Source organism: Papaver somniferum, unplaced genomic scaffold (genome assembly GCF_003573695.1).
Source record: "Papaver somniferum cultivar HN1 unplaced genomic scaffold, ASM357369v1 unplaced-scaffold_81, whole genome shotgun sequence".
Lineage (NCBI taxonomy): Eukaryota > Viridiplantae > Streptophyta > Magnoliopsida > Ranunculales > Papaveraceae > Papaver > Papaver somniferum.
The window spans coordinates 1,814,467-1,829,416 of record NW_020651082.1 but is presented as its reverse complement, the minus strand read 5'-3'; the positions used below and the strand labels follow the sequence as shown (position 1 = coordinate 1,829,416).

Below are 14,950 nucleotides of genomic sequence, written 5' to 3'. Positions count from 1 at the left end.
TTATTAAATGCATAAGATGGCTGACTAGATTAATGTTGTTTGAAATAGATGAAAGGAGCGAGAAGATCACCAAGGATAAATCCGAAGAGTATAGAAGAAGACGATTCACAACCAATGATGAAAATGTAGCCCCCAAAAAGAAGAAGGTGAATAAGAAATTATTGGTTGAAGAACAACAACAGATTGAAAGAAGAAGAAAGCACAAAAATGAAGAACTAGAATGAGATTCAGAAGAAGAAGAATCGCAACAGAGTCAAAAAATTGGAGCAACAAAAAGAAAGAGGGAGAACAATAAGAAGAATGAACAAGAATAGGAAACAAAGGCAAAGAAGAAGAAGAAAAATGAACAAGAACCACTATGTAAAGGAAAGAAAAGGGTGGTAATTGAAGAAGAAGACGAAGGAGATTCAGAGGATGAAGAAGTCGAATCAGAGTCAGAATCAGAAGAAGATGAAAAGGAACCAGAGGAAGAATAAAAAGTAGCCGCAGATGGCAAACCAGAGCAAGAACTAAAAGGTAAAAAAAAATACGTTGAGTTGAGTTGTATGCTGAAATATAGTTAAGTTCATTCTATATTAAATATAAAAACAATTTAATGAGTTACATGTATGCAGGTAAGTCCAGGAAAAAACAAACCAAATTCAAATCATGTCTAATGTTGCTGGTTGAAATGTGTAAATTTATATACAAGCTGTTTGAAGTAGGAGATTCTGAAAATGAAAAGAAGACAATCAATGGGAAAATACTAAAGGAATGTCCGTTCTGGGACTTCATCATCCCATTCTACACAGCAGACATGATTGATATAACGATTGATAAGTGGTTAACAAAAATCAACCTTGCAATCCAGCTACTTATTGGAGCATTCGATAAGAATACAAACGAGTTCAAGTTTGGAGAAATGAAAAATGCTTGTGATTTCTCACTAGAAGCAAGAGATTTTGCAATCATGTTTAAGATAAGAAGGGTCACCGTGAGTGAAGAGTTGAAGAAGTTGCTGAATAAAAAGAATGCACCTGAAGTCACTACATGGTTAAAGAACAAGTTCAGAACAGGGATGGATGAAGATATCAGTGACAAAATAACGAAGGCTAAAATTGAGCGCAAACTAAAAGATGCAGCTAACGATGAGTCTGACCCACAACATTTTGTGAGACTTTTTGCTATGTTGCTGTGCACGATTTTTTTTATTCGTAGATACTGGTGCAACAGGATTAGAAAAAGCAATGGCTTCCTCATATTTTAAACATGGACAAAGTCTCATGGCCAGATCACATAGTAAAGTATCTGCTTAAATACATTGGAAAGCAGAAGGGAAAGAATGGAAGTGTTTCTGGCTGCACAACTCTACTGCCGGTAAGAAAAGAAGTTCATTTCATATAATGTTTATTTTTGGAGATAGTAAAATGCATACTAAATGTCAAACTAACCTCATTGATTCTCTGTATGCAGTATTGGTTCTGCGAACATACAGGAAACTACATCACCAAGAGGTCAAATTTTGAAAGATCAACTCCAAAATTTCTGAGATGGAGCCAACACGCATTGTGCAAAAAACTGGTAAAAGAATTTGGAGAGGAAGTTAACAAGGGAATAGAGATGACTTGGTTTAATCATAAGGTAAAATACTCATTTACTCAATTTATATTTCAAATAGATTTCAGTTTTTATCATGCCAACAAAAGGAAGTTAATACCAGTTTAGGGAGAACAAACAAAGTTTGTGTATCAGCAATTGAAGTTGATCCATTTGTATGTATATTGATTAGTTTCCTAGTATAGAGTACTGATTTTTTGTGTGTAAACAATGGAAGTTGATCACAACAAATGGATCAACTTCCATTGTAGACACAAAATAACTGAAATCTACTAGAGAAAAGATTGAATATGCACATTTGTTGTATCTATGTATTTAATTTAGAACTGATTCAGATTAGGATTAGGAAAACAAGTGTGATTATAGATGATAGAGTTAGAGAAATGATACTGAGTTGCCATCTGAAATGTATTACAGATTTTGTGTATCAACAATATATGAAATGTTTTATAGATTTTTTGTATCAACAACAAAATTTGATGCAAATTGTATGGAGTCAACAAACAAAGTTTAGACAGTAACTTAAATATAGCCCATTTTGTTTGTGTCAACAACCAAATTTGACATCATATCTGAAATGTAATCCACTTATATATCACTGCAATTTCATATACGTCGCACCTCACTCGGGGGCAACGCCCCCTCGTGAAAGATATATTAAGGGTAGAATGTGAGAAAAAAATACTTTGCTCACTGTATTGCTCACCGATTTGCAGGTTCATGAAGATTTTTTTGATCCGGTTACAGAAGATGAGATGTATCTGATTGACCTGTCAGCACCAGCACGAGAGTTGGAAGTAGATAGGCAGAGGAATGAGGAGATGGCAGAACAAAACATGTATATTGAACTTGATATGCAGGAGATAACATATCAAAGGAGGGGCCAAGCAAAGACATCGATGAGCAACATAATATTCATGAAGAAAATTATTGACAACAACAAGGACAAGATTCAGTTCCATCCTGAGGATGAAGAGAGACTTAAAGACATTGCTAAAGATGTGAAGGAATGGAATGAAAATCTGAAACATCTCCATAGAGCAAGATCAGATAGTACTCAACGGGAATTCAATAGAGCAGTCAAGGATTTTTTTAGAGACTAAATTAACTCCAGGAGAGAATACAAGTACTGAAGGACCATCTGGAAAGGAGAATGAAGTTGAGTTGGAAGTTGTTACAAAAGAAGAACCATTTGGAAAGGAGAATGAAGCTGACTTGAATGTAAAAGAAGAACAAGAATCAAGTCAACTGACATTGTCACTTTCAGATGCAGATCAAAGTGATTTGGAAAAAATCTTTCAGAAGGGTTATCAAAGTGGACTAAAGTTCCAGGTACATCCTTTGGTGCCAGATGCTTTGGGAACAAACTGGAAGATGGGATTCAGTGTAGGAAGAGAAGAAAAAAAAAATAAGAAGGAGCGAATCTTCAGATCAGTAATGTGATTGCAGAGATTGGTAATTCAGTTTAACGGTTAGAAGAGGAGAGTGGAGTGAAAGAAGGAGAAAGGAGTACAAACGTGCAGGAAGCGGAGATGGTGGGAGATTTTCTTGTTTATTCAACTCCTCCGATTAAGTCTATACTTCCAGAAAGCTCGGATAGTGTCCGTACATGTACTATTTTAACTCATTTGAAGAAGTAATCAATTTAAAAAAACATGTAAGAATTGTTTTCTAGTGTGTTTATGTTATGCAGAATTTGGATAATCTATTGATTTGTTATTGTTTGATTTACTGATTTCTATACGTTCGTAATGAATGAAATTGAGTGAATGTTAGTATTAAGTGTACAACTAATTGATTTCTATACATGTATTTTTTTAAGTGTCAACAATGAAAGTTGATCTATGAAAGCAATGGATCAATAAAATAATGAATAATGATGGGTTTGTTATCAAGAGAATGATTCCTTTGTGCATACAAATAAAACCATGCACACTTTTTTATTTTTGTAAGAGTAAACAATAGAAGTTGATCCAATAATGTGGGGTAAACAATGGAAGTTGATCCCATAAAAGGACCAACAACAACTGTTGATCCCAAAAAATATGAGACAACAATGATAGTTGATACTGTTTACATAAGAGTGTTTCATGTTAATCTTATCAGATTATTTCCCTACAGCTTCTACCCCAATTTTCCTAAGCTTCGCTACGATCACTGCCGGAATATTTACTCCTACTCCTCCAGAACAGATGAAAGATGCTCCGACACAAGAAACGGAATATACTCCTATACATCAAACAGAAGAGAGTTATTTTGAAACTCCAGATGAAGATAATGTATTGGAAGGGCTTAAAGTGATATACAAATTGGATGAAATTCGTGGGCCAACTGAAGATGAAGACAGCACCCAAGACGATGGTTCTGAAGCAACACAGAGCCAAAGGTCGTCAAGGAAGCCGCCAAATATTGGAAGAGAAGGGAGGTATAATACAAGGTCGTCAAGGAAGCCGCCAAATAAATTCACACCTGATGATAAAGTGAACAAGAGGAAGAAAGGCGGAAAAGGAAAGAAGAAGAAGGGTGGAGGTGTTGAAGAACCGGAAATAATCAACCTTGATGATTACGTTGATGTGACGCCGCCTGAGCCAATAAAGCTGAAGAAGCCAGATAACTCAAACTATGGAAATCCTGCACCGAGGAAGAAAAGAGGTCCTTCATCTATTCTTTGAGAAAGCGACAGAAAGGTAAGTTGCATATTCATTCATAGGTATAAACAAATAAAAGTTGATGCCATGGAACATCTGATAATAATACTTTCATTTGAAAAAATTCAGTGACATAGCATATAGCTTTTTTTTCAATATTGAGGTGGAAGAGTTCATTTATGGAAAGCATATCCAAGCTCTAATGGATGATCAAAACATTAACAGCGAGATAGTTGATTACTACAGCAACATGTTGCAAGCAAATATGCAAGATCCAAGCAAGCCGAAATACTACATGAAGAAGCACTTGATTCTGTCTACGAATACTTATGTAAGTACTCTTAATTTGTCTTTTCAATAACTTGTTAGATCAACTTATTTAGGTTTATATGATCGCAGTTGAAATCTTATTTAGGTGAGGTGAAACAATTTAGTGTGCTAGGAATGGTTCAAGTATACTTGTTGTTATTTAATATAAAAAAAAAACTAATGTCAAGAATATGATGCAACAACTGATGAGGGGCACACTAGCTACCAAAAATGCCATGAAAGTGGAGGAATGTGCATCTAAGGTAAGGGAGAATCACCCAGTGAATAGCGATGACACATTCCTGCTCATACCAATGTGTCTCCAAGACAGGGATAAAAAACCATTCAATTGGGTGATGCTTGCCTTATTAGGTGGAAGATGGTTTGTTTTCAACACCATATATCACAACAAAGGATACAACGAACAATACTCTGTCATGGTGTAACATTGACTGATTTGTTGAACAGAATGGGAAAAAAATGTTGAGATAGATGGACCAGTAATTACAGATTTTGACCACTTCTCTGTACCACACCAAGAAGGCTTGTACTGTGCAATCCATGTCTTCTTGTTCATGAAGTGTCCGGTGAAGCATGGAGACTACTGGGGTTTGAATGGTAAGATTTCCAAATACCATGAAGATATTAACAGGAGGAGAGTGAAGATGGATGCCAGGATTTTGGGATAAATTGATGCATGGAAACCATCTTTGGAAATGACTGACACACCGGAAGAAGATAAGGCAGTACAACAACTTACAGACTCAGTCGAAGAGGTTAAGGAAGCTGTTACAGCATAGTTCGGTTGAACCCACCAAGCGTTGGTATGTCAAGTTTGGTTGTCATATTTTAGTGAATCAAAACTCATGTTAAGAGTCGCTTGATTATGTACTAGAGTCAACTTCGTATAAGTTAGCTTGAAAGTATTAGGATATGAGACATTACAAGTATTGTGAAGACTTGAAGATGTGATGAAGCAAGGAGCTACAACGACAACAATCATCCTTCCACTTGAGGTTAGTGATATTTGACTTGAACTGTTTCATTCCCTAACGTATCTTTCAAGTAGTGCATATTGAAAACAAAACTGAGAAGCATATTTGAACTCTAGATAGACGTAGTATTAAGGAATACAATACAAGGTTTATTGCTTAACCATTAAACTTCGCAGATAAGACATCGCCATAATCATTTGAATGTTATTGTGATTATGTATGGATATGAGGTGAGGATTTCATCTTAGGGAATAATGTTTACATGTGTTCTAAGGAAGTAAGTTCATAAACTTGTTTGTGAATCGAAAAGGAAATCGCCAGGCGTTATTGGGATTGTTATTCATTGCAAGATATGTGAACATCCAATATGTATGATTTAGTAGAACCGCTCATGACTTGTTTGTGTTCTTGGTAAAACTATTCACAAAGGCCTGACTTATGTATTGGTATGACGTTAATTAGTGAAACAGGTCTTAAGTAATCACCTGAGATGGTATGATCGGGTTTGTGATTTTATATCTTACCAAAACTGGGAAAAGGGGAACCTATCCTAGTAAGAGGTGCAGTACATCACAAAGGGGAACCGATCCTTGTATGAGGTGCAGCAGGTTTATAGCATAAAGGGAACCGATCCTATGGACATGTGCAACACATTCAAGTTAGATACCATATATATGTGGGGAACAGATCCTAGTACCTAGGCAATCGAATTTTGGAAAGCTGGTGTGACTATGCACAATACTTTTTTTTTTTGCTTAATCATGTAATTTTGTTACCAAATTAAACAGAATTATATCTTACAAAAAAGGCAAGACCATAGCCTAATACCCAGTTTGGAACCAAGCCCAGCAAAATAAGCCCATTAGTAGAGCTACAAATGCATAAACAAGAAATTACAGAATTGTTTACAGAACAATCAACCTATGTATTTTCATTTTTCAAGAGCTGAACCTAAAGTAGATACCATCTTCACATTCCAACTGGCTCAGGAACTCTGGCTTGTCCTCAAACTACAATACAATCCCTCTTGGCAGCATTACTCCCTGTTTTGCCATTTTATCAGCAGAAAAGTTGATTTCCCTATATGAATGTATGAAAGTAATACTTGGTATAGATTTTCTTATATTGTTCCACATATTCACCACAATCCGAGGTATTCTACCATTACTAAAAGCAAGCAATACTGCTTTGGAATCAAGGCTGAAGCAGACATTTGCATACCTTTTCTTCACAGCCCATTCACCAGCAACCACAGAGCCATTACTTCTGCCAGATAGTTAGATGCAATCCACAAACCACCAGAAGCAGCACCTAAGCATCCTCCACTTTCATTCCGTTCTAAAAATCCAAGACCTGCATTTCCTGGATTGCCTTTTGATGCACCATCACAGCATATGAGCACTTGTCCTCTACCTGGAAATTTGAAGAAGCATTGTTTGACATCTGTAATGACTGTTTTAACCCCTGTGATTCCAAAGTGTTGCAGAATTTGTAAATCATACATATTCCCCCATCTAGCTCCTTTCATTCTTACACTGCATTCCTTTGTATATGACAATACTCTCTGTTTAAGCTTTTCAAGATTAGGTTCTTCATTTTCATAAATTTTCATATTTCTTGTATGCCAGAGCTCAACCATAACCTTAAATGCAGAGTTGTACCATACTTCTTGGATTGCACCACTTTTACCTTTGACAACTTTCAGCACATCTTCAAAATTTTCAGGGCTTACGAAGCAGAATATTCCTCCTAGCCAATGCCACAATTTGGTAATAAAGGTACATTCCCATAAAATACTATGCACAGTACTCACATGGAGGTAGAACCGAAACTTGTTTTGGTAGAACCGTTACACCCATGCTTTGTGATTGAATTTTATTTGATCAATCGCATAGTTCTTGAAAGTCAGATGAACCAATTCTAAACTTGTTTGGAAGTGTGGAAAATCGGTTTCAAGGTTGTAAGTATAAAAGAGAACTTACAAATTTAGGATGTCGACATACTTTGAACACGTGTTGTGAATGTTATTATTTAATTGTCCAAAGTTATTCCTTAATAGCTAAGGGAAGAGAATCCCATGATCGAAACATAAATAAGTTAAGAATCTTTTAATTAAGGTTATTAATTTCATTTTTAGGAAAATAAGAATTAGTAATGTGCATTTACTAATTAAATATTTTCTAAGAGATTTCGATCATTATTTTTGGAAAGAGCATTTCCAGGAATTATGGAAACCGAATTTGTGCTTTAATGAATATCTTGAGAATATTTTCGGTTGTGTAAATTCCTTGGTGTCCAAACTTCCTAGTCTATAAATATTGAAGTTTGCATTTCTAGCAAACTAATCCTTCGTAACTGCAAACTACCTCTTGTTGTGCTGCTACTGGTGAAGCCTCCTATTCGGAGAGGAGAGTAACCTAATTAGGTGAAATCTCTTACTGCCGCTCAATTTTAAGTCTTCTTTGGGATTGAGAAGCTCTATTAATACCTAGTAGAGCATTGCTCGGTCGAACTCGCATGCATTGCTATTTCAAGCATGTTTGTCAATATTAGTGATCAAAACTATATGTCTTGATTTCTAGTTTACTTATGACTAAGTCTCGGTCTAGGATAGTTAAGTGTAGTTGAAGCTTCAGACTCCATGGCGATCATCTTACGAAGAAGAAGAACTACTCGAGGAACCAGTGGAACCTCATCTGACTAAAAGATATGTGGAGACTTGAACTAATCTATCATTCAAAGGTCTATTCTATCTCCTACTCTTGAGACAAAGTCGTTTAAGTATGATAGTTTTCATACATACACATTTGCTATTTCGATCCGAGTTTACTCGCCTATCCTTTTCTCGAAATATGTGTTGGTAAGATTTCGGTTTAACCACTTTCATCTTTACCCATGACGAAAGTCATGATGACGTTTCAATCTTGAAAATAGCTTGGATGACGATAGTCGTGAATAACGATTGTTATAACATTATAGAAGAATGTTTCAATGATTGAAATGTAGAGTTGAGATTACCACTATGGATATAAGCATATATAGTGTGTTCGCACATTAGTGTATAAATCCATGTACCGGAAGCAAGTGCGTTGATGGTATTTTCAATTGAGTTGTAGTGGTAATAGGTTCGTTGAGACTTGTGAAAGCAAAAGATTTTAGACTTATAAAACTTGAAAATATAAAACTTATTGCAAAATTGATTTCAAGATATTAAAAATAACCAAGACACTGATTCCACTATCACACATGAATAAGTTATGGTAAATAATCCAAAACTCTAATTATCTTCTAAGTCCATTATTTCTTAATTCACAAATAATCAGGCATATTCTCAAACATTAATTGTATTCCCTAAGCATAGATTATCTAAAAAAATTATAACCTATCAAATTGAATCACAAGTAATTAAGAAAATCATGCAAACAATTTAAAACTCTGCAAAGCAGTGATTGAGTGAATTATAAATTATAAATTAGAGAGAATAAAATAGTTACCAATTATTCATGCGTGAATAACTTCCTCATTTCCTTGGTTGTGGGAGAATTATCATATCATCATGTTGGAAACACACTCCAAATTCATTTTTATTGCTCAAAGGGTGTTTACAAAGATGAAATGGAGAAAAACTATTAAAAACCGGGTTTGTAACAGTTATAAGTGTTACAAACCGAACTGTTACAGAGAACGATATATGTAAACTGTCACTGATGTTGTAGCATACGAACCTCACCCATCTGTCGTTGTCACTGTTGATAAACGGCTGTCTCTGTGGGTCTTTTGTTCTTCGTGTTCTTCACAGTAGCAGAAATGGTCATTTATGCAACTTGATTTTCTCAACTCTGTGATGCTCTGTAATCTCCCTAACTCCCCGTCACCTGTTATATGACCCAAGGGACTCTATTTATACCCGAAAGATGCATCGAATCTCCTCCATAACTTTACAAATTCTCGGCAATGAAAGAAAACATTTTCGGATATTTTCTTTCATGTTTTAGCTACTTACGCGTTTTACAGCTGCAAGCTCTCCTTTTTTAATTCTTACACGCCTCTAGCATTCTCCCAGCACATTCCAAACTCCCCCAGCAACAGCAGACGCGTGAACATCTTCCCCCTTTTGCACGTACTCCCCTGTTTTGCTCCATGACACGATTCAGCCAATTCTGATCGACCCAAAAGCCCATACCAGGCCTGTTATGAAAAATCACAACTAACCACGAAGTTTCAGCCATTTAGTCTCTGTAGAACATCGTCAAAATTGTGAACCCTAAATCTGCCATAGCCTGTGAACAGTTTCCCGCCAAACTGAAAATTCAAATGAAGGGGACTACCTCCCCCTAACAGAGATGGGGGTGCGAATAGCAGTTGGCGCCCCTGAGGTGCCCCTTAACCAAACTGAGAGTCCGCATAGAAAATGTCCTCCGGGGGTGATCCGCATAATTTTTCGAGCCGATTTTTCCAAAAATGTTTATTTCCCAAAAATACCTACAAACACACAAAACACCATAATAAGTACAAAATTGAGTACCACCAATACAGAAAATTGAGGACAACTTAGACATAAAAATGTGTCTATCAAATACCCCTAAACTTATTATTTGCTAGTCCTCGAGCAAATTTATCACGAATCACCATTACCAATTTGATTCAGAAAACACAGATCGAGAATTTTCGGGTTGATTATGTTGTTTATGAAGAAAATGCTCTCAGATCTCAGATTTAAAGATTCAATCGACTAATTTGATTTATACAGATTCAATAGTAGAAGAAGAAGCTTTTCTGGAGATTCAAACCCAAGATTTCACGAAAGATTTTCGAAAGAAATCTCTTCTGGTTATAAGCTAATGAAGAACAACGGCAATTCTCTCTCTCTTTTCCGTTTCTTTCCGTTGACAACTAAATTTTAGTTTTAGATTATTAAATATATACAAAAGGTAATTATGTAATCTTGTAAAATCCTTAATGGACCCCTGATGGGCTTTGGATGGAGAGGGATATATTTGTTGCTTCATAAGGGTAATTGTGAAGCCCATGAAAAGAGAGGGTAAGCGTAGGCCCCAAAAAAATAATATTCTCATTTTCAGGCCCACAATTAATTTTAGGTACCGTGACACCCATAATTATTTCCGCGACACTCATAATTATGTGAAATTATTAAAAATGTCTGCATTATGGATTATGCATCCGGATGACGGGTTATGCACCATGGGTATAATTGGCAACGCAACTTGGATATAACATATCTAAAAATCCGCGCCTTGGAATTTTACAAATTTATATCGTTGGAAATCTTTTTAAGAGAGTTACGCAACGAGTACAAACAACAATATCAAATTTTTGTTCTTCACGAAAAAATCGGAGGTGATCATCATTTTAGGCAAAATTTCGAAAACTGACTACATAACCATTATGCAGCCACCAAAAAAGATGCATAACACATTCTGCAGACGCATAACGAATTATGCAACCATTTTCTCGACTGCATAACAAAGTTATGTAGCCATTGTTTTGGTTGATTTTAGTGCGTACATAAAAACATTGATGCATAATGCATTATGCAACCATATTTTCGGATGCATAACAGGTTATGCATCAATTTTCTCCATGCATAAAAGATTGTGCAACAATTTTCTCGATGAATAATGCATTATGCAGCCATATTTTCGGATGCATAACAGGTTCTGCATCAATTTTCACGACTGCATAACATGTTATGCAGATATTATTCTAGGTGCATTAGTCTTTGTTTTTGTTGGTTCCAATAGTGACGAAAAAGTTGTTGAATAACGTGTTATACAACCGTTTTCAGGACTGCATAACAAGTTATGCAACAAATTTTGTAGATGCATAACATAAGTACCAAAGAAGAATCAATGTACATTATATAGGCACACAAGTAAAATGTAAAATAACAAAGAAAGCACAAGATTAGAGCATAAGCTCTGGTGTCTTCACTACTTTCTCACTTTCAAAACTGCACCAAATCTCCACAAATTCGTATTTACAGCTTTTCATATGTCTCAACTTCACTTTAAAATGTTGTTTTGAGCCATCGAGCATACCCCCACAAGAGCATGCAACAACTGAGTTACTTCTTTAAGTTTCAATACCCAAATCTCATTTATAATCAGGACCACTTGGCAGATGAAATCATTAATAAGTACCGGTGGCAGTGGCATAAAAACCTAGTACTAAAGCTTTTGTAAAATGACAACTCCAAGCAACCAACCAGCTGTTCCATCGCCACCTGAAACTTGCCTAACAAAAAACCATAAAAAAGCTCAGCAAAAGCTAACTGGGACATCAGTCTCAAGTACTCACAATATACAGTGATAAAAACTTTCTTCAACAGTAAAACATCTACCAATGTCTATTTCCACTTATCTGCAAGCACCTGTTTACAGGCTGAAAACTAATAAATATATGATGCTTGTTTAGTAGGTTGCGGTAAGTTATAAGCAAATCACCACCTAGCTGTCCACCACTTATAGAATTGACAAACACAATCACTGGACATACTGGTATATGAGAAGAAATTTATGTTTCTGAGTCACCTTCCCCTATAAGTATGTAATCAGGGATATAAAATTCCATCAAGAAATTGTCCGATTCTGATTTGCCTTCATCAATTTCATCCATGACTAACTGCACGATTACATCCAAATAACCAGAAATAATAAACTATGATGTTCATATACTGTATGTATGCAACTAACTATAATCTTAAGCATCAAATAAACTCCCTTAGAGAACCAATGACAAACATATAGTATTCATGCATTGAAACAGAGATAATTTCTTGGATCCAATTGAAAATGAAAGCTAAAACATGCCCCACTCTCATAGTTGGATCCCAATTGCATTACAGAACATATTGACTCAAGAAAATCGACTTGCAATAAATGATTATAAGGATATCTACATAAGCACTTCCATTTCCGATATTTGCAAGGGAGAATTCGAATCGGAAGAATATGAGTATATTGAAGATGACAAAAAAAAAAGTGGATAATTCTTTATACCTGAATGAGACAAATCTGAAGAGAGTTTGTAACCTTCTTTCTTTCTTCCTGATCTTCTCAAATCAATTAAAATAAATAAAAATAGATCCTCAAATTAAACCTTAATGTATCAAATTTCGAAGCTATAACTCAGAATCACAACCAAAAAATATAAAATTGATATCAAAATGTTACCTGATTGATGATTCTAGGTAATGATATTATGATTCTAGGGTATGGATTAAAACAGAGAGAAATTAATTTTATTCTTTTAGCGAAGAAGTAATTAATTGATGAGGATTACTTTATCGAAGTTCTACTATACTTCCCTTTTCTCTTTGTCTTAAGAATTGTGCAAACTACAACTACCTCATCCAATTTGGGACGGAGGGACTATTTAGTAATATTTGTAGCAGGCGACCGGTTACTCGTGCATACACCAAAAATCGGTCCCCTTGCTGCAGCAGCCTGCAACCAGAATAGAAGAAGAGAAAAAAAGAAAAAAAACGCGAATAAAGGATTCTCATCCAGAGATACAATCTCATCCGTCGGGTAACGTGATAGCACGATAAGAATAATTGTTGTGTACTTACTCGATCGGTGTCTCTTCTCTTTAGTAGAAGAAGAGAGAACCAGGGAGAAAGTAAACCCTCAGAAAAAACAAATCCTAGATTTCAGACATTACTATTATATAATTAGGGATTTTTCTCAATTCCAATCAACTTAAAATTTTGATATCATCGTCATGAATTTCTTCAAATCACTATTATTAGATGAAGTAGAAGAATCATCATCATCTGATTTAGAATCAGATCAGAATCCAAATTCTGAATCCCCCAAATCTAACCCAGACCAAGAATCACAAAAAAGGATCGATCTTGATGATCATTATCAAGAAGAAGAAGAAGAAACTGAAACTGATGAGAACCCTGGTATGGGTTGGAATTTCGGTGGATTAATCAAAAACATTGCAACAAAATCAGAATCAGTACTGCAAACGTACAAAAAAGATTTATCAGATTTTAGTTCTGGTTTGAAGATTGAAACTTCAATGCTACGTGAAGTTGCTAGCAGAGTTGTGAAAGAACTTCCAACAACATTTGAATCGGGCACATCTGTTGCTACTGAGTCGCTTGAATCGGTTGGACAAGCTATTGATGATTTTGGGAGTTCTGTTTGGAGAGGAACAGCTGAGATTATCTCTCAAGGTAAAGAAACCCTTCTATCAAATTCTGATTTTGATGAAAATTCTTCTGATAATTTACAATTTAGTTCTAATTCAATGAATGCTTCGATGAATTCCAAGAAGTATAATAGATTTGAAGCTCAATTATATGCAATACAAACTGATTTGAAAACATATTGTGAAAACCCTGAGGATGTGGATGATTTTGAGGGTTGGAAAACGGGGTTTGTATTGGGGGAAAAGAGTGAAGAGATTGAGAGTTTGTTGAATGAGAATGAAGTAATGGAAAGGATTTATACTAGAATTGTACCTGGTGAAGTTGATGATGGGACATTTTGGTATAGATATTTTTATCGCGTTTATAAGCTTAAACAAATTGAAGATGCTAGAGCTAATCTTGTTAAGAGAGCTATAGAAGGTGATGAAGAAGAGGATTTGAGTTGGGATGTGGATGATGATGATGAGGAGGTGGATGAAGGGATTAAGTTGCCGGTTGTGAATGAGGAATTGACAGAAAATGTTATTGATGGATCACGTGCTGGGAATGATGTTGAGTCTTCTGCAGAGGTTGCAGAGAACAAGAGTTTGGTTGTGGAATCGACGAGTGACAATGTGTCAGATGAGAAAAGGGTTGTTATTGAAGGAAGTTCCGAATTGAATAATGATGATTTGGTTGAGAAAGTTAATGAAAAGTTGGTCATTCAAGGGAAGTCCGACACTGGTGGTGAATCTGGAAAGGATAGTGATTTTTCAGTTGTTTCAAGTCAACCTTCATTACCTGATGAAGAAGAAGATCTCAGTTGGGATGAAATTGAAGATGTGGGAGACGGTGGTGAGAAGAAAGTGAGTGCTGATGGGAGAGCTAGTTTGGCTAAGCGGTTAACTGTTGCTGATGACGATGAAGATCTGAGTTGGGATATTGAGGATGATGATGACGAGACAGTGAAATCTTGATCTCTGGAATACAAAACATCTAATACATAGAAATCATTGTGGGTTAACTTATTTCTCTTTTTTTAATGCATTTATCTTGAAAGAAAAATTGTTTAGTTGCGAAAACTGGCAACCATTGTGTTTCTTTAGGTGGTATATAGTGTGAATAGTCATCTTTGTATATGTGAATAATTGAATTTGAATCTACTCACAAATGAATATGATTCAGTTCGATGCCAGTGTTTTGCTTTTTATTTCTGATATTGATCCAGTTTGCTTGTGGTA

General features: G+C 35.6%; 1 protein-coding gene across 1 annotated transcript; it reads left to right on the top strand.

The window, feature by feature from the left end:
- Window positions 1–13,020: 13,020 nt before the first annotated feature.
- Window positions 13,021–14,950, top strand: LOC113345448 (BSD domain-containing protein 1-like). The gene has a single exon (XM_026589226.1). It carries the CDS (start codon window positions 13,292–13,294, stop codon window positions 14,684–14,686), a length of 1,395 nt encoding a protein of 464 aa, XP_026445011.1. The 5' UTR covers window positions 13,021–13,291; the 3' UTR covers window positions 14,687–14,950.

What these genes read in the sequence shown, in the direction of transcription:
- LOC113345448 (XM_026589226.1), top strand. Translation starts at nt 13,292, where the DNA reads ATGAATTTCTTCAAATCACTATTATTAGATGAAGTAGAAGAATCATCA.